Source organism: Chaetodon trifascialis, chromosome 17, assembly GCF_039877785.1.
Source record: "Chaetodon trifascialis isolate fChaTrf1 chromosome 17, fChaTrf1.hap1, whole genome shotgun sequence".
Lineage (NCBI taxonomy): Eukaryota > Metazoa > Chordata > Actinopteri > Chaetodontiformes > Chaetodontidae > Chaetodon > Chaetodon trifascialis.
In genome coordinates, this window is record NC_092072.1 from 15,995,499 (window position 1) to 16,016,988 (window position 21,490).

Here is a 21,490-nt window from a genome sequence, read left to right on the forward strand (position 1 = left end):
GTATTACAGCACGATCGGAACGTTTGGCCTTGGTGGTGCAAGAACGTTGACAAAGCTGAGCATCTGCAGCTTTGGAAGTTTATTTACATGCATGAATAGATATAATTAAAGATTTGGAAGAACAGGAGAAATGAAAGGAAGCAGAGCTGAAAGAGGTGAGCTCAACTAAAGAGACTCATTTCCATTCCCCACATGATACAGAAGAACATTACATCGTAGAAAAGGTTCCTCTTTATTAGTTTGGGTTGACTTGAACAGCCAGAAAAAAAAACCCTCTTTACAGATGAGTATATAAAGAACAATAAATAATTTCTGTTGATGAAAATAAATCAGTCTTTAAATCGCTGACAGCCTGTGGAACGTTGACAGTGGCATAGGAAGCACATTGACTGATTCGTTTTGAGAAAAAGTCGTTATATCTGTAGGAACTTTTTATTACTCACTGAATTCATTAACACAGGATTTTTGTTGGTGCATATCGTAACCCATTTCTTTTTCTCTACATAATAATCAACACACATTTACAAAGATTTACAGCACTGCATTGTGGGAGATGGGAGTGCCCATCGGGATATGCTGTTGCCAGGCAACAAGAGGAAGAGATAAAGCTAGTCGTTAGTTTCTAAAATGAGACTTGGGGAGAAAGTGGGGATCTGGAGGGGAGGGGGTGGGGCAATGTACACATGAGGTAAATCAGGGATGTCACTCAAGCTTATAGAAGAAAAAACACTACATTTTACAATACAGTACAGTACTGAGTGTAAATTTAGGCTTCAATCATTTATTGGTCCTTTTTGTACACTTTGAAGGCATCAGATGTGACGTCTCAAGAGAGGCAAGGCATTAAAACTTCAACACATCGCAAACAAAACGCTGCATATGTAAAACCATGTAAAGTGACCGCGGTGTACAAGAAAAGCACCTTTCACCGCACTCGGCTCTCAGCTCCCCTCAGCTCAAAGACACCGTGGTGGTGGGAGACAAGGAGATGCAATCTGAATCTGTTCCTCCTTCACTGCTGGAACAGGGCTGGGATGTTTGGATGGGGCTGACACTGACATCATCCAAAAACACTAGAGAATTTTTAGGGATGTGGGTGGCTGTGAGCTGCTGTTGTCATGGTGATGTGGGGGATTATGATCAAGAGTATTGTCCTACCGGTCAAAACTTCAGGTTGTCAGTTTCAGGAGGGGGCGCTTGTACACCCAGTCACTGTTATTGTCCCTCACCCCTCGTTCGCGATGTTGTCCTGCTGAGAAGAGTGGTCTCTCTCCCCCTCTCTCCCAGGTGTTGTGAGCTGCTCACAGAGAGACAGCTCTCTAAACATTGGGTCCTTTGATTGTTCCCGCCTCCTGTAGTCTCGGGGAGGTGTACGCTGATGCAGCCAGACACATCGCCGTCTCACAAAAGCCTGGAAGACCTGGTGAGCCCGCCTTACCAGGGCGACCGGCCTCTCCAGCCGACCCCTGAGGTCCTCTCTCGCCGTGCCGACCGTCCCGAGCCACACCGTCAACCCCAGGAGGACCTGTGGAGGGTGAGGGTTGAACATAGAGCAGGGATTTTTACTGATTCCCAGGGGGCACGATGGCTAACTGCACTGTTAAAGACCGCTCTGGACTGGGGTGACACGTGCATACTGTATGCACTCCTAGATTTAAGCCGTGTGTGTGTCTGTTTTCCACAGTTTGAAATAGTATGTACTGTTGCAATCCTATTACATTTTCATTCAAGAGCATCTGTTAAATGACTGGAGTTAATGATGCTTTTAAAATGCCTTTGAGCAGCCTCTCCTGTGGCAGGAGCTGTAATGCACAGTCCTTCAGTTTCTTATTGTGCTCTTACTCTTCTTAACCTTTGGTGACTGTTACATACTGTTTTACAGTCCATGTATGTGCATTAAGCTTGGGAGGCTTCAGCTCTTACCCTGTATTCCTGGGGGTCCTGGTGGTCCTGGATGGGGTTTACCAGGATCTCCTCTTTCTCCCTTCGCCCCTCTCTTTCCTAGGGAAGACAAAGGACGATGTACATTAAAAAGCTATACTTTTCAACTGTGTAGTAATCATATGTAAATGTATTTCTACCTTTAAGTCCTGTGTTTCCAATCTGTCCAGGTGCTCCAATTATGCCAGGAATGCCACGGGCACCAGGTAAGCCATGTGGGCCCTGAGAGCCCGGTGGCCCCGGAGGTCCAGGAGGCCCTGGAGGACCCATCACACCTGCTCCACCAAGCACTGCTCTCTTAGCGCTCACCGCCACTGCTGCTAGCCTCTCTGCAACGGAAGAGACAGCATCATCATTTTCATTAAATTACCTTTGATGATGGGCAACTGATTGCTCAGGAGATGAAAGTAGGGAAATGAGCTAATCTAATCTCCCCTATGGACATCAAAGGTGAATATTCAGGTCGAGTCGCTCACCTTGCAACATCTTCAATACCACTTCAATAATATGCTGGTCAGATGCATCACGTCCCTGGAGAAAAGAGGAGGCAACAGAACATCCGACCAAGTGCATTAATCAATACGCTCCATGCATCATAAATGTGAACAAGAGGAAAATGAACTCACTGGCGCTCCCTGAATGCCCGGCATGCCAGGAACTCCTCGCTCCCCATTGAGTCCCCTTGGACCAGGCAGTCCTGATGCTCCCTGGTCTCCAGGTTTACCAGGGTCTCCAGTGGGTCCATTGTGTCCAGGATCGCCCCTAATTCCTTGCTGCAATGAGAGGAGGAGTGAATTTATGGAGAGAAAACAAAGAGGCCAGTCAAAATTAATGATGTTAAAAGTAAAATCCAAGAAAGAAAGAAGAAAACAAATGAAGGGAAGGAAGCCTTTTTATGGAACAGTGATTAGAGTTCTTCAGAGCACAGCCTCACCTGTCCTTTAGGTCCCGGTTCACCAGACAAACCCTGTCACAGCCAACACAGAGACTGTCATTTTCACGTTCATCACGTCAATCCATCATTTCTGCCTCACAGACACTCATTGAGCAATAATTCAAAGATGAATCTTGTAAATGAATGTCTAAAAATGCTGCTTCAAAGAGCCAACGCGCATCATTGCTTCACTGTCATGTCAATAGCTCTATTTGCCATCTGGATTATTATGGGGATTTGTATGCAAATTCAAACACAGACTTCTTCTGCTTTTTAACTTCAGAATGGTTATGACATATTCTGCCATGTGTCGCACTGCTTTTATGCCTTAAAAGCCAAATGTTTAAACCTTCTTATCGAAAGCCTGCATGTTTTAGCACTTTAAAGACTGAGGAACTTTTGTGGTTCCTTACAAGAAAAAGTATGAAACAGCTTTCGTTGTACACAAATGATTTTCACCTTTTCACCTTTCTCGCCAGCCAATCCCTCAACACCAGGGTCACCCTAAAAACAACAGAAAATATGTGTCAACATACAACAATACGGGACAAGTTTCTGAGAATCTGGTTTAAAGGAGCAAAAGTGCTACTCACAAAGTCTCCCTTTGGCCCAACCTTTCCTTGGAAGCCCTGAAAAGAAAGATGGGTCGAATACATGTACTGTAAGCACCGTCAGATTTAAATTATAATATCCTCCCAAAAAATAACTAAGTATTGATTCAAGCCAGTGACACCACAGATCACAAAGTAAGAAAGATGTCTCATTTCTGAAACATGGAAAATGAGGATGCTTAGATTATCATTTATATTGCTTATTTATACTGCCTGCCTCATTCAGTCATTTGCTGTGGATTCATGAGTTTCATTCATGGGTAAACACTGCCCCCAATGGACAAGTGTGGGTAAGTAAATTATTAGGAAGAGTGTGTGATTATGGACAAGGATGCACACAGACCTTGTCTCCTTTGGTTCCACTGAGACCCTGGGCACCGGGAACACCGATTGGTCCTCTCTCTCCTTTGTTTCCCTGTCAAGAAGCATTGAATCTGTCCAGGAATGTAAAGTGACGTATCAGCTCAGGTTTATTTTTTGGAAAAGGAAATGCAACTTACAGGTTTGCCGACTACTCCCTGTGGCCCAACTTCTCCACGCTGGCCTCTGTCACCCTGCAGAAATCAGGTAAGGTGAGTATGTTTGGCTCACAGATGCAGTTTGAAGTGCTGTCATGTAACATTCTGGATTTGTACCTTGGGTCCAGGAACTCCTTCCATACCAGCCTCACCAGGAAGACCAGGCTCACCCTAGAGGATTGCATTTAAAGTACAATTATCCGCCCTACTGCACAATGTAATAACACAATTGAAAACAAAAATCCAGATTTTGTGTATATCTGCATGTGTTACCAGAGGTCCAGGGGCACCGGGCATGCCAACTTGGCCCCGAGGTCCAGGCTCGCCCTATCAAAGGAGGACAGGTGATAAGAGAAAGGTATACATTTAAAAAAATGAAAAAAAGAAAAGTGCAGTACTGTGATATGATGTAATATGAATATTTAAAAGGCTCACCTTAGCTCCAGGTCCTCCCTTTGCCCCAGGACTGCCAGGCAATCCCTACAGACAGAATTGGCAAGACTGAAATTAGAAATGAGTCTGTATCTTGAGCGGCCAAATGGTAAAGATCCAAACGATACAGTCACAGCGTCCCCGGTTTGATTCCAGCTGGACAACTTTGTTGTAGGCCTTACACCCCTCTCTCTCCCTACGCTTCTCTCTCTAGCACTGTACATGATCCAATACATCCCAAAATGGCAAAGAAAAATCTTAACAGGAAAAAGTTTAGATCTTCTATTCTGACAGAGAGAAAAGTGGCACTGAAGGTGGAGCCACAGTGACGGCTATTGGCGTATAGCTTGCAGCATGTTTCTTGCAGTGATTGTGTGTTTATGTGTGCGTATGTGTATGTGTGTGTGTGTGTGTGTGTGTGTGATGGTATATCACATCAGGGCATAAAGCAGGGTAAGTTACGGTGTTTGAGTTTGCAGCAGTGTTAGTGTCACCGCAATGACCACACAGCAAAGTGTGCATCTCATGCTCCATTACCCCTTAGTCAGAATGACGCGCGCGCACACACATAATCACACACACACAACCACGCATACGCACACAGAGTACACCCAATAGTCTGATTGTGATAAATCACTCGCAGTGGGAGGGAGAACGTTATTTCAAGGTGGTTTAAATTCTAAAACAGCGTGGGTCACAAGGTCGCTGCTAACCTGGATGAGTGCCCAGAAAACAAAACATACCAGAATTTACAGGCGGGTTCACACTGCTTTCCCCTGTCTGGCTTTGTTCAAATGAGGAGGAGAACACATCGACCCCCTATACGACCCGAGTGACAATAAATGTTTACAGATGAGCTTATTTACATGTGTCTTCAGTAGCACAGCTGAACAGTCCTCAAACAGATTTCCCCTGTGCTACACTGAAGGATCACTCACCGCTGCTCCCTGAGGACCGGGAGGACCGGGCATCCCAGCCTGACCAGGGCCTCCCTGCAGAGAAGAGGACAGAAGAAGAGTAAACGGCCATTTTTAACTGAGATTGAACTTTCTCATCATTATCATGGCTGGCAACCCTTACCTTCAGTCCAGGAATACCAGGTGTGCCATCTTTTCCATCAATACCCGGCAGACCCTGAAAAATCAGGCAGATGAGTCATTTGGCACATTCTCTGAAAAAGACTCCAACTGTGTGGTGCACAGACAAAAGTGCGCTCACTCACATTCTCTCCCTTTTTGCCAACTGCACCCTGTGGGCCCTGGATTCCTCGGCTGCCCTGCAGAACCAAACCAGTCAGTGTATTCATAATGCACATTAAGATCCTTGCCCCCATTCAAATCCTGAGAAACATTTCACATTTTTTGTCGAGTGCCACAGCCTTGACAATAAACTCCGAGGGAAAAACTTCAAGAGAGTCACCTACTTTGTCTCCCTTGTCTCCTGCCTCTCCAGGTGGTCCCTGAGGCCCCTCTTCGCCCTGCAATCAAAGAAGAGAGGCTTTCTTCAGATGTACTCTGGGCACCTGTTTTTATATGAGTAGTCAAGTCTGTTTGGTGTGAGAGAGTGTGTGTGTTCTTACAGGAGGCCCAGGAATTCCTACAGGTCCGCTGATGCCCTTGTAACCACGAGGCCCCTGCGGGAAAACAAAAAAGTGCCATCAATCACTTCAGATCAGGGAGGATGCTAAGTCATGGTAGCCTACTATTCATTGTGATAAAGGGGTAATTAGCGCTTAACTCACTTCACTAATGGGAGCTACACAGAGAGCCAGCCACTCTTGCTTTGGCACTAAGCCGGGGTGCTAACTTGGCTAACGCGGCTAATGTTAACAGTAAGACGGATGGCTACAGCGGATCATTAACTACAGATGGAGGCACGGTGGACCCAGACAACCCCAACTCATTAGAGGAGGGGAGAGATTTGTGTTAGCATCATTTCCATATGTCCCCATTGCTGGTAATGGATGATGTTTGTATAGTGGGGGCAGGTCTGGCTGTGCCTCCTTGGTGCTCATCTAAGAATGAGAACAGGCTTGTGCCCAAAGAGAAAGAGGACAAAAAAGTTTTATTAGGTAAAAGAAAAGAAATGGTAGTACTCACCGCTTCCCCTTTAGGACCCATCATTCCTGGATAACCCCTAAGACCCATCGGGCCCTTAGAGGGGAGGAAGGAGACGCAGGGTGAGAGAGGGACTGACGCCGGAAACAGCACAGTATTAGCTTATGTTTCAAACTTGACTAAAGAAGCTGAATTTGCAGCATACCGGAGGTCCTGGGATGCCCTGTTCCCCAGAGATACCAATTTCTCCCTTGATGCCCTGGTGGAGGAAAAGCAAAAAGAACAGGCTGAGTACTTCTCATTCTGTGCTGCTCTCCGTTGCACAGCTACCTGCTACCAATCATGGCACATTCAAACATTTTCACAGAGCTGTAGGAGGTCCTGATTTTGTGGACATGTCCACAGAATCTGACAAAAGACACTCTGAGCTGGAGAGAAAAGCCAGTTGAAAGCAGCCTGTGATGCTTGCTGGTTGCTCTTGCAGCTGTCTGCAGCTAAAGCTCGCTGGTGAAGGAAAGCCTTCCGTAAGTGTGGAGTCTGAACCAGTTCGAACAGCTCATGGTTTATCTGTGTTATCATCACATCTGTAGACAGGTGGTGATTAGCTTAGCGGCTAGTTTGGCTGGGATGCTAGGCGGTGCAGCCAGGCCAGTGACTTCCTGGAGACTGTGAGGTAGCCAAACAACCAGTTAAGACTCCAGGAAGTCAGAGCACCAGGCCGCTGTTGGCCAAGAAACAGTGTGGTTTTTATATTTCTGTTTGGGTACAAATTTAGACATATATCTGAGAGACAGCAGCATCACAGTGCAATCTGGGGCCATGGCAGGTCTTCTAAAATACTGATCTGCCTGGTAACTCGGTGCATTGAGCGTTTTGTGTGGGTAGATCAGAGGCTAATTCCTGGGGTCCCAGCTAGCCGCTCCCCTGGAGCCCACTGTGTGCTCATTAGCTCTGCTTAATACAGCGAGGTGAGAGGGCTGCGTGAACCCTGACTCTCTCATCCTCCCCTTCATGTACCTGGCTCTTCACCACCTCTTTCATCTGGATCGCTGCATGCTGACTGCAGGGCCAGGGCCAGGCCTGACTAATCGCAGCCAGATTAATGCCAGTCATGTGCCTCGGGGGGCTTCATTAGAGCTAATCCTGGCCTCTGCTGGTCCTGAATGGTGGGTGAGTGTGCAAGACTGTACAACATGTGACTGACAGCTCTAGCAGAGATTGTGCAGCTTACCGTTTTTCCTATGCTACCAGCATCTCCGAGAATACCAGCACGTCCTTTGTGTCCCTAGAGGGCAACAATCAGTCAGTGGGGTGTCATAACAAATTTGGAATGCAACATAATTACGGACGCTGAGAAAACTATGCTTAATCATTCAGGGTGACTTCTCACCTTAACTCCCTGCAGTCCCTGGGGGCCTTTAGGTCCTGCTGGACAGTTAAGAGGACACTGTTGTCGAGAGAAGGAAACATACAGATTATGAAAAGTGAAGTCGGAACAGGTGTGTAAGAAATGGCATGTTGTTAGATCTCACCTGGAAGTCTGCGCTGCCTTCTTCTCCACCAATAAACTTCCCTGGAGGACCCTAGATAGACAGATGGATGGACAGAGTCACTTGGTCACAGTTGCCTCTACTCCCATGAGCTGAGCCAGCACTATCTCTCTCTCTCTCTATCCCCCTCTATTCCTCCCTCCATCTTTCCTTCTCTCTGTTTATGGATTGAGTTAGAAAGCAAAGTATCTCTACAGGGGATGATGTATTCCTGCAACAGGCAGATGAGACAAGCCACTGATCTAATGGGGGTTTATTTACCCTAGGACAGCACTAAAGCTAAACAAATACGCTCCCCTGGGCTGGGAACATCACTCTCAATGAAGACACCTTCCCTACTTGGAACCACTCAGAGATGTACACAGGAGAGTACGTACACCGTCGGAAGACACACTTGAAAGTGCTGCACTCAGAACTGTTTGTGGTATTTCACTGCTTACTGTCGGCTGGGACCTGCACAAGCTGCAGCGCGCAAGGTGCTTTGTTATCCCACAGCACACTTTAAAAACACATTAATTGCTGCTGGTTTTACAGAACAGAGCACACTTCAGCATAGCATGACTCGACATGATGCTGAGTTTTACATTGAGCTTTACACTGTGATCCCATTCAGTAATATATAAATTAACTGCAATTAGCTTGATGTAACTATCAGCTTGATTAAGTCCAATGAGCTTCGGGTAGCTCTGTCAGTTTGTCTGCAGCTGTTCTCACCAATCTCACAGAAAAGACATGATACATTTGCTGTGTGATCAGCTGATATTACCTTATTGCAGAAATACTGTTGTGATGAAAACGAGCTTCTAGGCTAACTCGGGACATTTACATTGATGTGTTAATTGGTGTCTGAATATAGGGAAGCAAAAGATGTTTGAAGTAACATTTGCATAGTTTGTCCACCAAAGAGACATTACAAGTTTATTAACTATTACTATGAAACAACATGAGTCCATGTTATGATGGACAAAAATGTAATTTTCTACCCCAACCAAAGTGTTGAAATGTGTCTCGTTTAAAAACATGAAGAGTGACCTGGAGGGAAATTACAGGGTCTGACTCCATTATTGTAATGTATTATATGAGCAGAGGATGTTCCTGTTCCTGTCATTCTATCCACCCCCACTACAACAGCATTATACTCAACATCAGCCCAGCTTCTTAATCTCAGGTTTTCCAAAGCTATTATTGCACCAAGATCATCTTTGTTCCATTAAAAATCAGGCAGAATGACAGCTGGATACGTTTTCCTGGACAATCAGTCCTGGGTGGACACTTACGGGCTTGCCAGGAGGTCCAGGAAGTCCTGGAGGTCCAGGTGATCCCATGATGCCCTAAATAAAGCAGAGGAAGGAAAGAAGCCTGTCAATCAGGAGCTGAAAATGTAAGGGTTCTGGCGGCTTATAACTGGTTTAGAAGTCATGAAGGCAGTACAGAAAAGTGAAGCTTGTGTCCTACCTTTGGTCCAGAAGGTCCAATTTCACCTGGAAGACCAATCGGCCCTGGAGCGCCCTAGACAGAGAGCGGAAGAGAATAATGTGTAAGCATCCCACCAACCACAAAATTATTTCCATACCTCAAAGCAAAGCCATTATGTGATAAAGGCATAATTGTATTATACCACACAAGCTACTTACAGCCAGTCCTGGAAGGCCTGGTCCCTGTGTGGACAGAAGGGACGAGGGGTTAAATTACTGTATAACAAGTGGAACCAATCCGTCAAAGTATCAATTAGCGTTTGCAAAAGCCAATTAATAATGGCAGCAGTAATTCAGTAATACGTGTGTACAGTGTCAGAGTGCAGGGTAAACAGTGCTCAAGAAGAACAAAGACAGAACGCAATCAGTTTATGTTTGCTGTGTCTTTTGCTTGGAATTAATTATAAACAAAGTAATTAAGTAAGTAAGCCTTCTTGGAGGAAGAACAGCCCACAGGGCAGGATCTCCTGTCTCTGCAGCGTGAGGCAGCTGGGTGTACAAGCACAGCCCCCAGACAGGACGCCTGTTAATGCTAAACAAAGGATTTAACTAATAGTGCTGCGTTCAAGCATGACATTGGATGACTCTGAACCTAATGTTTGAATATATTGGATGATGGCTGATAGGTGGACCTTGAGCACCACCTAGTGGTGTTAGACTGTGCTACAGATGATGTGCTGCTACAGTATGCTCACACGACTGCTGAACCGACTGTCCGGGCTTTTAGAGAGCGTGAAGTAAGTGGCTGCATTTAGTGCTAATATGTATGTAAACTGTGCATCGTGGATAGCACGCTTCTTCTTCATTAGGGACTGTGTGTTGGAATAAGGCTCGTGTCAGCTGTAGAAGGCATATGTCACATCTGGGTAAACTAAACCCAAAAGGGGGCACAGCTGGTCAGGCATTCAGGCATGACGAAAAAGGGGCTCGGGAGGTTGCCTTATGAAACCAGCTGTGTTACAGTATGTTCGTTAGGAAACTGACTAGGCTTCAAACAATGCCTAATTCAGCCCGTCGTAACTCATTTTCATAAGCATCCTGACAGCCGTACGTGATACAGTGTTATCTAACGAGTCATGCTGTACCTTATAAAGATATGCAGTAAATACATTTATTATCTAAGTACTGTACTGAAGTATTTGCACTTTAAGTTTTTTTATTTAATTTTACACTTCTACTCCACCACATTTCAGATGGAAACATTGCTCTTTAGATTTATCTGGTACCTATAATTGTTAACTACATTTCATATTTGACATGGTTGGTTCCCAACATTTTTGGCCCTTGTGAGCCCTTACACAAAAATGACATTTCACCTCGAAGCTTCTCAGATGGTTTTAGCTAAACAACTGTTCCAATCTTTCATAAAATTGGAAAATTTTAGAGAAATATCCAAAATATATGTGTGATTTTTTTTGATCAGCAAACTTTTTTTTTTTCATCTCATGACCCCTCATCATGCATCAGTTAAAAGACGACTTTTACTTTTGGCGCTTTTTTACATTTTGAGAGATTTTTCTGATAATACCTCTGTAGTTTCACTAAGTCAGAGTTTGAATACAAACTTTGACTTGTACTGGAGTATTCTGACATTGTATTGGTACTTCCACTGAAGTAAAGAATCTCAATACTCCTCCCACCACTGAGTATAATATGAGATATAAACTGAAAGATATACTACAAATTTGTTCATACCTACTTAAAAAAAGCGACAGATAACAGTTTACTCACAGGAGGTCCAGGTTCACCACTTGGTCCAGGTTGACCCTGCAGACAGAAAACAACAATATAACTAACAGACATGCTAGAATTGTACATAAATAAATGAGAACAACACCCTTAGGGCATGAAAACAGCTAACAAGATTTTCAGTGTTCTGTTTTATTCTTCTAATTATTCTCAGCATCATGCTCAACATCACAGTGACAAGAGAATGGGAACGTGACCCTAGACTTTTTTTTTTTTTTTTTTTCGAAAAGTGACCCTCAGGAAATAAGAAATCTGCTCTATAATGATCTTCTCAAGTGGAGGTTTAGACACTTGCCTTCGGGCCAGGGCTCCCCACAGGACCTCGATCCCCCTTTGCTCCAATCAAACCCTGGAGGCAGACAGAAAGAGGTGTTGGCAGGCAGATAAATACTTGACATGTAGATTAGGGGTCAAAATAGCAAAGGGGGTTAAAAAAGGAAAATATCAGTTACCACTGGGCTTTCCACAGGCTGTATGTGACTTGAATTCACCCAAAAATAAAGCTAATCCCACATGTGATCGAAGTTGACACTGTTCTTGTTAGTAATTAAGAAACAAAGCCCAGACTGAGATTCCAGGGCGGATTACTGGATTAATCTCTGAGGAATGCCTGTGAGTGTGTGTTACTGTGTGTGTATGCTTCTGCTAGCATGTGACCAAGAGGTATTAATCGTCAATTCAGCCACCTATTGAAGACTGAAGCAACAACATGCATTAGCGCGACTGAAACCAGAAAAGATGCACCAAAATTAATATCAAGTATATCAATAAGTGAAGCGCCCAAAGCTTTAAAATGATTTTAATCTCATCTGTTCTCATCTTTATCTCCAACTCCTCGATGCTGAGTAGGTGTAATCAGCGAGGGATTATGGATTTGAATGCGTATTAGCGTAATTTCTGTGACTGAAATGGTGAAATAAGATTTACATGCTAAATCAATGCATTGACAATAAACCAATAAGAGTTCAATCACTGGAAAGTGAAATCAGAAGGAAGTTCTGAATGCTTCAGTGTGAAAATAACTCAGCAACTGAACTGTAGCTTAATGTAGCTTCATGACTTTAAAAGTCCTGAATTGGAGGATTAAGGTTTGAGACATTGGGATAAGAAAAAGCGCAGAGAAGTAGGAAGAATCAAAAATAATTTAAATATTACATTAAAGCTAAAAACAAAGGCTGAACGCCAATGACTTCATAATGAGGAAGGTACACTATCAAACCTGCGAAGTGGTCAGTTTCTTTTTATAAATCGTCCTCCCAGTCAGCACAAACGCATGTCACGTGACTCCAAACTCATGGTGTACTGTACATGTGTGTCACTGTGCACACACCAGTGCAGCAAGTGATACAAACAACACACTCACTAAAACCCTGCTCGACAGCACCACCTACAGAGTACCTTTAAACTTTCGATCTCCTCATTTTTCCTGCCTATTTTTTTGCATTGTCATTATTCAGGACGGCCTACACAGAGCCCTTGTTTGCTTTAATTTGATGGTTCAGTATTCCAAACACATGCCTCACAGTTAAGATTTAACTGTTTACCATAATAATAACTCTGGATCCAAACTTTTAATCCAAATTTATAACGGTAATTTAAAATTTTAAGCTCAAGAAGAGGCACATACTGTAAGGCACATACTTTCATTAGAGAAATGACAGTTGTCTTTTCTCTCTTTCATATTGTTGATTGTTACCTTGTTTTTTTCCTTCTCCTTTCCTGTTTTCCCATTAAGCCTCTTAGAACGTTTCTTTTGGGAAGCAGTTTTTGTTATCACGTCATTACGATTTTCAAAGCTCTTTCTCTCTTTCTTTTTCACTCCTTCTCTGTCTCTCTTTGTTAGTTCTCTCAGACACATTGAATACCGCCATCAATCTTTAACTTACATCAATGCCATTCTCTCCTGGTGCTCCATCAGGACCTGGCTCTCCTGGCTCTCCCTTTTGTCCCTACAGTACAAATAACACCGTATTGTCATGGACAAAACCAAATCTGGATGAATCAAACATTCAAGTTTTTGTAATATAAATTCAGTACAGTACAAACTTACTGGGGGACCGGGGGGCCCAGGAGGTCCTTTATCTCCCTGCAGAGAGACAGAGCCAACATGTCAACCCTTTGAATTTGGAGTTCTTTCATTCAACAGAGAATAAGATTTGGACATATTACATGGTAAGCATTCATTCACTCACAAAACTCAATCATTTTTTTTATCATGACAATGTCCTTCATCATCGAATAAATCAGGTGCTTGTGGTTCATGATGCAGGTTATCACTAAAATCAATGATTATCTTGTCTGACACTTGATGTCTTGATACCATCTTATACTTACAAAATAGGTTTCCAACCTTATGTGAATTACCTTGTTAATTAAAAGGTTAGTTAACAAAATAAAGAAATTATCAAGAGCCTGTGTGTTTGAGTAGTCAGTCATTAAAATGGACATCATGGGACAAGTTGAGAAAGTTACACTGCTACTGAGATGGACAACGTAGCTTTGCGTTAATAATGCTAAGACTGAATGCAACATTCATGAAAGACTGCAACATTAACAACATGTTCTTCCAGGCAGACACACGTGTTCAAAGACTGCACTGATTATGGTGTCAGATATCTTTAGATGAAATCGAGGATTTTATCTACAAAGGCTGGATTCTCCATCAGGCTGGCATCGCACCTTTCCTGTGGCAGAGACCCAAAAAGGAAAAGCCACAGAGGAAAAAAACACCTTCCAGTGTGGACTAAGAAACATTGCTCTTTTTCTTTGCCGTGGAGGGGGGGGGGGGGGGGGGGGGGGGGGGGGCTTTAATGTACTAACTTGTCTCAGCTGCACTGGGGTAACAACATAAATATAAGAACTTACTGTAACTGAGCCTATCGATAAGCTATAAGTTAAAATGCACAAAGTGAATAACTGGGAGATACACAGAATAATGTGCAATAAAGCTTAAGATCATAGACTTTTGCTGATAGTTGAATTAGCTGATCTAAACAAATCAAGTGTTTTACCCCATCTGATTCTGGATCATCAAAGAGACACCAAAAACGGTTTTACAGGCAGTCTGTTTCCTGCTCCACTAGCCCGGCGACCTCCATTTACAACATATTTATCCAACCTGTGTGTAGTTAATGCTGAAAATATCACATTACTGTGACACAAACTCAGGATTGAGGCAAGGGTCCTTTCTCAAAGACCCCTCTCTCTGCTGGGAACAGGGCTCTTTTGTGCCAGTATGTTTTCCTTTGCAGTGCCCTCTGCTGGTATGCCTGCAGTACTGCAGAGCAGCGCAGGGTTGGTATTTCTCCAGCACAATGATGCTCTTTGTGACAAATCTGCTGGGCAAACCTGTGTGGATACTCACATCAATGCCGTCTGACCCAGGGGTGCCAGAGGGGCCTGGTGGGCCAGGCTGGCCCTGAGGTCCAGGTGGACCCCTCTGAAACACAGACAGAAAGACATTTTAAGACTGTCAATTCACACAAACCGTAAACAAATTCTTATGGTACTGCACAGGTATCACAACAATACTGTGTAAACAGCAAGATCCTGTAGCAACATGAATATCGTGCTAATTCTGTAAAAAATAATACCAAACGGTACAATTACATTTAAACCTGCAAAGAAATGTGATATAATAGTAAAATTTTGACTTAATCTTAGAAAATCGGGTTCCATCCAAACTCAGTTTTTAACAAAATTACACAATTGAAATTCTGGAAAAATGCATATCAGATGCAAGTTCAGATCCGTCCCCCGACAATGTTGTCAAAACATTCAAATAGCATGATAAAGACTGTGTGCTGTACAGATTGCTGGATACCAATCAGTGGAGTGAAAACAAATCATGCAGCAATAACAAACAGCACAGGAATAAACAGTAGAACAATATGAGTTAATTCATACGATGCAGGGTAGACCTGCATGAAAGTTCTGGGCAGATTACTACACTGTACTCATTGATGTCAACTTGGTGTCAACTATGAAAGCATCACAACGAAAAGCACAAAAAAGGTTTCATCAAAATCTGAAGAAATTGCAAAGTACTGAATAAAACTGGTTAGGAGAGGGCTGAAAACAAAGGACTGAGGAGGAATGTGGAAGGAGGGGTCATGAGACCAGCACTGTTTACCCCCAACACCCCCGCCTCACCCCCCCTCTCCATCCCAATGTGTCCTTAGACTGTCTTGAATATCATCTCAGTGGTTGAATCAGTCCATCAGGTAAAAAAGCCAATTTGAATCCAACCAAAACGTGCAAAATACAAAAAAACAAGAATAATCCTGAAGAGTGATAACTGTCAGACGTCCAGAAGATAACACGTAGGTGATTGTTTGAATAGTGTCTTTGACGCTCGGTGTTCAAAGCTTGTGTGTGTAATGTGTGCGTTTCAATGTGTCAGTGCCCACTGATTTCCATCTCTGTACTCGTCGCTGCTGAGTTTGTCCATGAAAAACTAAAAAATCTTGAAAGTTTTCATCCATTCTTCCACTGATAAAAATCTTCTCGGCTGTAGTAAAGTAACCCAGGTAACGGCACATCCTCGCCTTCGAAAGCAACTCCTCCATTAAGTCTTCAAAAGAGATAAGAGTCCATGCACGATAAGGATTATAATCCACAGAAGATAGTCCGGTTTCATTCTGGCTCCACAGCAGAAAACCCATTTCAAGCTCATCTTTCTTATACATGCATGCTACAAAGCTAGACGGTCAGTTCAACATCCAGCATTCTGATCACCTTAACCAGCACCAAGACAGCACACAAAACTATACCATCACCTCAAGACATTAGCACCCGTTGGCCCTTTCCAGGGACCCTTATCCCCACTGACCCCCAGATAAAGGAGCTAAACCTGGGCAGAGCAGGTCTCAACCTCCCCTGTCCACTCACCACTTGGGCCAGAGCCAGGCACAAGGTCTGCAGCAGTACCCAGGTCTTCAGCAAGGCAGAGAGAGCAGCCATGGTCCCTCTCCCCTGTCCGTCTCTCCTCGGTTCACCAAATCCTCTCTTCTCGCTCCTCTTTCCGCTCCCTTACTCCTCTGCAGGCCGGCACAGTGCGGAACTGGTGGAGCAAAGCTGTTCGAGAGGAAGGAGGGGTGATGGTGGGGGGGGTATGTGCACTGCCCCGAAAAAATCCTCTCAGGGGGGATGGAGAGAGCTGAGAGTGGAGAGGGATGGATGGAGGGGTGGAGGTGGAGAAGGAAAAGGACAGAGAGAGGGAGATGTAATCCTGCTCCACAGGCGGGTCCTGAAAGCAGAAGGAAAACACACTATGTACACACAATCACACACACACACACACACACACACACACACACACACACACACACACACACACACACACACACACACACCTTTTACATTAGATTTGGCTGCCTGCTGGATTTGTGCTCAGCAGGCAGCCTCTGTCACTGTGATTGGATGCTTAATGAATAATCAGCATATTTTTACAAGGTTCTGAAGCCAATTGGTTTGATCAAGCTCCTCCCAGTGGAAGGGGACCGTTGAGTGACACCTGGGTGTAAAGTCGGCTGTGGAAAGCATCTAAACACAGGCCTTTGAGCGACTCTTTTTTTTTTTTTTTTTTTTTTTTTACCCTGAGGCAATCATTTGCATGGTAGTGTAAATATCTGCAAACATTTCCCATGTGAGTGTGGCGCTGCATAGATGACAGGGCCTGGAAAGCTCCTCGGAGGACAGAATGAAAGGGATTCGATCAGAGAGGTAAACGGGACAGCATTCACTCTGTTAACAATACTGTGACTGTTAAGTGTCGACATGAAAAGACAAGCAAGAGAAAGCAAATAATGTACCTGATCAACACTCCCCTCTTTATGTTTTGAGGACTCAGTCATTTACTGACATCTAGTGGTCATTGTAGGAAAAGCAGGTTAGTTCCCACAGTAATCAGAAGTGGATGTTTGAGGCTGAATTACAAAACACACAGAAATGTGAAAAACGTCCTTATACTGACCCCTAATGTTCAGACATGACATTACAGCAAGTCTATCAACTACCTTTATGTCCACTAGATGGCAGCAAATACACATGAACAGATGCCAGTCTGAAGAGCAGCTTGGTTGCTATGGAGCCCGCCCCACTGCATCAAGCGGGGATTATCCATTCGTTTTCCTCAGGGATGATGAAGACAGCACTGAGGATGCAGAGAAGAGATGCCTTTATTAGTGAATTGAGATTTATTGCACTCTACAGGGAATCTCAACAGACCCCATTAAATAAATTAGGAAACCAGCTCAGCGGTGGCTTCTGTACCATGTGTGTTTTGCACATTTTTACTGACTACATTTATCACATTCTAACTCCGAATTGTTATTGCCTTTTTCATACTATGCACAAAAGGATTAAATATTAACCACTGCCTGGTGAACACTTCTTTCCTTATGACATATTTATTAAAAACAGATGATTCACAGTGGCGACCCCTAATGGGGAGCAGCCGAAAGAAGAAGATATTTATTAAAAACAACTAATAGTCATTAAGCAGAATAATTAGAATGAAATATGTTGCGACGCAGAGAAGTTCCAAGCTGTTTTTTGTATAATTGCTCTATTTTACAACCACTGTTTTACAATGGCTGTTTTCTTAGCCGCGAGTCTTTGCACATGAAGGAGCTGTTGGGTCGCTGCAACAGTATTTGAGAAATATTTGAAAAGTGCTGCAATCATTGACAGTGAAAACTGGCACTGAAGCACAAAAGGTACTGTAACTTGAATAAATGGAGGCAATCGCAGATGAAATGACAGAAATACCTTTGAGTATAAAGCAATTCAGTATGATTTGGTGAAGTCTGTCTTATCGCTTAAAAGGTGTTGTAGTAACGGTCTGCAGTGCTATAGTCATAGATTGTATTATACTGTAAGATGTGCCTACACACTGTACATTCATGAAATCGGGTTGAGGTATATGACATGACAAGTGCTGTGTCCACAAAGAGTCCACCAAATGTGCATTTTGCAGGGGTCACACGCAGGCACTGTTAATGGTCTTCTCATTCATTACGCTCTACTGAACTGTGAAGTGTTTGCCTCAATGCAACAAGTGTGTTTCAAAAGTGACCATGTCAGCAGAGTTCTGCAAATCCAAATGACGAAACTGCATTTTCCTGTAATCCTTATGAGTCACTTCCTTCTAGCAGTTGAAAATTGCAACATGGAGGAAGAGCTTGGTTTAAATCCCATTAACCCTTTGATGCAGCGTGTAACCAATCATAGAAATATAAAAAGTGATTCTAGGGGCTTTTAAAGCTTTAAGATGAGGCAGGCTAACTGTTTCCCCGTGTTCAGTTTTTATGCTAACTAAGCTAAGATAACCATCTTATTCCTGGCTCTAGCGTCACACTGAACAGACAAGTACGAGAGTGGCATCAATCCTCTCATGTGTCTCTCTGCACGGAAACGAATCATTTCTCAAAATGTTGATGTATGGTTTTAAAGAATTCCATCAGGTCACCCTCAGTGAACACGAACTAACAGGTCTTTCAGGCAGCCGTCTGATACGCATCTACTGAGCCCGGCTGACTAGTGCTGCTCTGTTGAAAGTCTGCCAGAGTGCAGCAAATCTTATTTGATTTTGCATTTTTCACATCAAAATGTCACACATATAAAACACTGAGAGAGCACAGGCGCATCGAATTTCAGAAAATTGAGAGATCAAATGCATGGAAATGTGTCTCTATCCAAAAACCCGCGGTGCTGATCTTCTCACGGGTGGAAACCGAAAAGAATCATCATCCAGTTGTTGTCTTTCTCATTACAAACGAATCCCAAGCCTCCTCAAACTTCGAAAACAGACAAGGAAAACATCGGCCTCTCCCCGTTCCTTCAGTCCCTCTGAATCTTTCTCTCGCTCTCGGTCTCCCTGCTCATGTTTAAACTCTCATGGGAAGGTGATTTAACTGTTATTTTTCGAAATGAAAGCATCACATCTTGTTCCACGAACGGATAGCATGCTTATCGTAGCTTACTGAGAGATGCATGAGGCAACGTGCCACCCAAATTCAACCAATAGGTGATCATCAAACACCCTCCCTTCGTACACCCAGCTGAGTTATTATCTGGACACACACACACATGCTCATGCATTTAAGTAGCGCCTGATTGAACTATTGTGAGCGACCGGGGAGGCTTTGCTTCTGCGCTAGCGTTCAGCTCTCTGCTCCCACTTTTCCAGAGAAATATCCGTTTCACACAGACAGGCTGTGCCCGCTCCCACTGTAATAAGACACCTGAGACAAGGAGAGCGTGGAAGTCATCATCAAGTCTGACGCAAAGACAGGAAGACACATCCGAACGCGCACCCACCATGTGATGATGACAGACAGGGTAAATATTATTCCTGAGTGCAGGTGTGAGGAGTAGCGGCAGAGCGATAACAGAGGAGGTCATTAACACCCCAGCAAGGTTTGAGGCTGACCCTGAAGCCCGTAATGTGTCAGGCCTTCCATCGAACAGCCGCGGTGTACAGTCAGAGCAGAGGGAGGAGAGGCACACGCTGACAGGCTGATGATATACAGGCAGAGGATATTAGTCTGTCTGCTATGAAACGTATTCATTAGTTTCATGGTTATTCTCTCGGGGTGAAAATCGCTCCAGTCAGTCAAAGGCTAAAGCTTCTTTGACATGGAAAATTATTGGGGAATTCAGCAGATGAAGACATTTTGTGGCGTGATTTGGTTGTCGATCACAAAGCGGCGCAGTGCAGTTGAAGGCGCGTGCCCGCGGACTCTGTTTGCTCTTTGTTCGACGGCTTCGATCCGAGAGGGCTCCAGTGCAAATCCTCATCTGTTCGTGCACTTCCCGCTGCAAAAAACAATTTCGAGGCGCCGATCTTTGAAGTGCATTCACAAAGTCGCCGAGAGTCAGATCTAACCGAGGTGGCTACCTGAGCTGAACCTGATGTAGTGGCGAGACCCAGCTGTCCGGTGAGATCTGGCCCACGGACAAAGGCTGACAAAGCGGTGGCTAATGTGGAGATGAAAAAAAAAAAACACACCGTTTAGCAGCCGCTGACCCCAGTCTGAGCTTGGTGAGGTGTTTCAAACCAACGAAGCGTGGTACACAGTCACATATCGGACCAAAGCCCAGAGCGGCACTCCACCAGCACTGAATATAAGGGATAAGGAGGAGGGGGCGACTGATTGTAACTGTTGCTTTGATGTGTTTGCATTGGCTAACATGCAAGAACATTTCATGTTCTGACACTATTATGGTAGCTAGACACACTGTTATAGTTGTCTCCTCCACGAGTTTTCCCAGCCTCCTCCTGAATTTGATTTAACTTTTGTGGTGATGAAATGCTGTTTTCAGCAAACATAATTGGTAAGATATATTGGCCCTGCAGAGGTGGTCTGGAATGAAACTGTGGTCTTTAAATCCTGTTTGAGCTTTTGGTGTGATTTCCAAACTTCAAACATCATAAATAAACAATAAATCAGTAAAGTTATCACAATAGATGTGTTGCAGATGTAAACTAGAAAGAGATTATATTTTAAGTCATGTTCTGGGGTTTTTTCAGGGATTACACTGCCAAGTGTTCCTCATGTTGAGCTTGTGCACTCTTGTATGGCACTTAAAGGAACAGTTTGCCATTTTGGGAAATTCACTTTATTTTCAAAAGTTAGGAAAGTAGATTGACATCACTCTCACGTCTGTATGCTAAATATGAAGCTAGCAGAGGGTTAGCTTAGCTTAATTGTCAGATCACTTATTCAATGTTAGAGAAAGTTTGAGGAATGCCACTGAGAAAAGTTGCCTATAACTCTAACATCTTTTACCACTTCTACAGCTCTGGATTTAACATGCGCAATAAAATATCAGGCATTTTCCGTTCCTTACAATTAAGTACTGTGGAGACGCCAAACTCAGAAACAGTAAGCTAACCTTAGCTCCTCTCAGCTCTAGCGTAACGGAGCACTAGCACCCCGCTGTTCGACGTCTACACTGTTTTCTATACCCAGCCAAGAACAAGTCCGCGGATAGAAGCTGGGGGTGTTTTGGACCTGCAGTACCGTCCTCTTGAAAAATGAGTGAAAAATGTTGTGTTAGGCTGATGACCGTAGAGCACAGCAACTGTCAACTTGCACTGATGGAATGCAACATAAATCATAATAAATCCACAATGGACCGCCAGCCAATGTTGTCCCAAGAAGGCCTGCATCCAAAATGAGCCAAGACAACCGAACAATGGTCGTAAACAGTTCAGC

The 21,490-nt window shown here is 43.9% G+C and overlaps 1 protein-coding gene across 1 annotated transcript; it reads right to left on the minus strand.

The window, feature by feature from the left end:
- Positions 1-211: 211 nt before the first annotated feature.
- On the minus strand, positions 212-16,320 carry col9a2 (procollagen, type IX, alpha 2). Its single transcript, XM_070985302.1, has 32 exons — positions 16,158-16,320; positions 14,632-14,706; positions 13,318-13,353; positions 13,154-13,216; positions 11,563-11,616; positions 11,250-11,285; positions 9,678-9,701; positions 9,499-9,552; positions 9,321-9,374; positions 8,026-8,076; positions 7,884-7,940; positions 7,725-7,778; positions 6,699-6,752; positions 6,536-6,589; positions 6,016-6,069; positions 5,860-5,913; positions 5,659-5,712; positions 5,517-5,570; positions 5,375-5,428; positions 4,440-4,484; positions 4,278-4,331; positions 4,122-4,175; positions 3,987-4,040; positions 3,830-3,901; positions 3,469-3,504; positions 3,335-3,379; positions 2,876-2,908; positions 2,568-2,714; positions 2,418-2,472; positions 2,082-2,270; positions 1,924-2,001; positions 212-1,525 (listed from the first exon to the last, which is right to left on the minus strand). Exons 1-32 carry the CDS (start codon positions 16,227-16,229, stop codon positions 1,320-1,322), a joined length of 2,076 nt encoding a protein of 691 aa, XP_070841403.1. The 5' UTR covers positions 16,230-16,320; the 3' UTR covers positions 212-1,319.
- Between the last annotated feature and the right edge of the window lie 5,170 nt (positions 16,321-21,490).

What these genes read in the sequence shown, in the direction of transcription:
- col9a2 (XM_070985302.1), bottom strand. Translation starts at nt 16,229, where the DNA reads ATGGCTGCTCTCTCTGCCTTGCTGAAGACCTGGGTACTGCTGCAGACC. An exon ending in CAGGAGAGAATGGCATTGAT is followed by an intron (nt 11,617 to 13,153) that starts GTAAGTTAAAGA and finishes GTCTGCCTCCAG; the next exon opens with GGTTTGATTGGAGCAAAGGG. An exon ending in CAGGCCTTCCAGGACTGGCT is followed by an intron (nt 9,553 to 9,677) that starts GTAAGTAGCTTG and finishes CTCTCTGTCTAG; the next exon opens with GGCGCTCCAGGGCCGATTGG.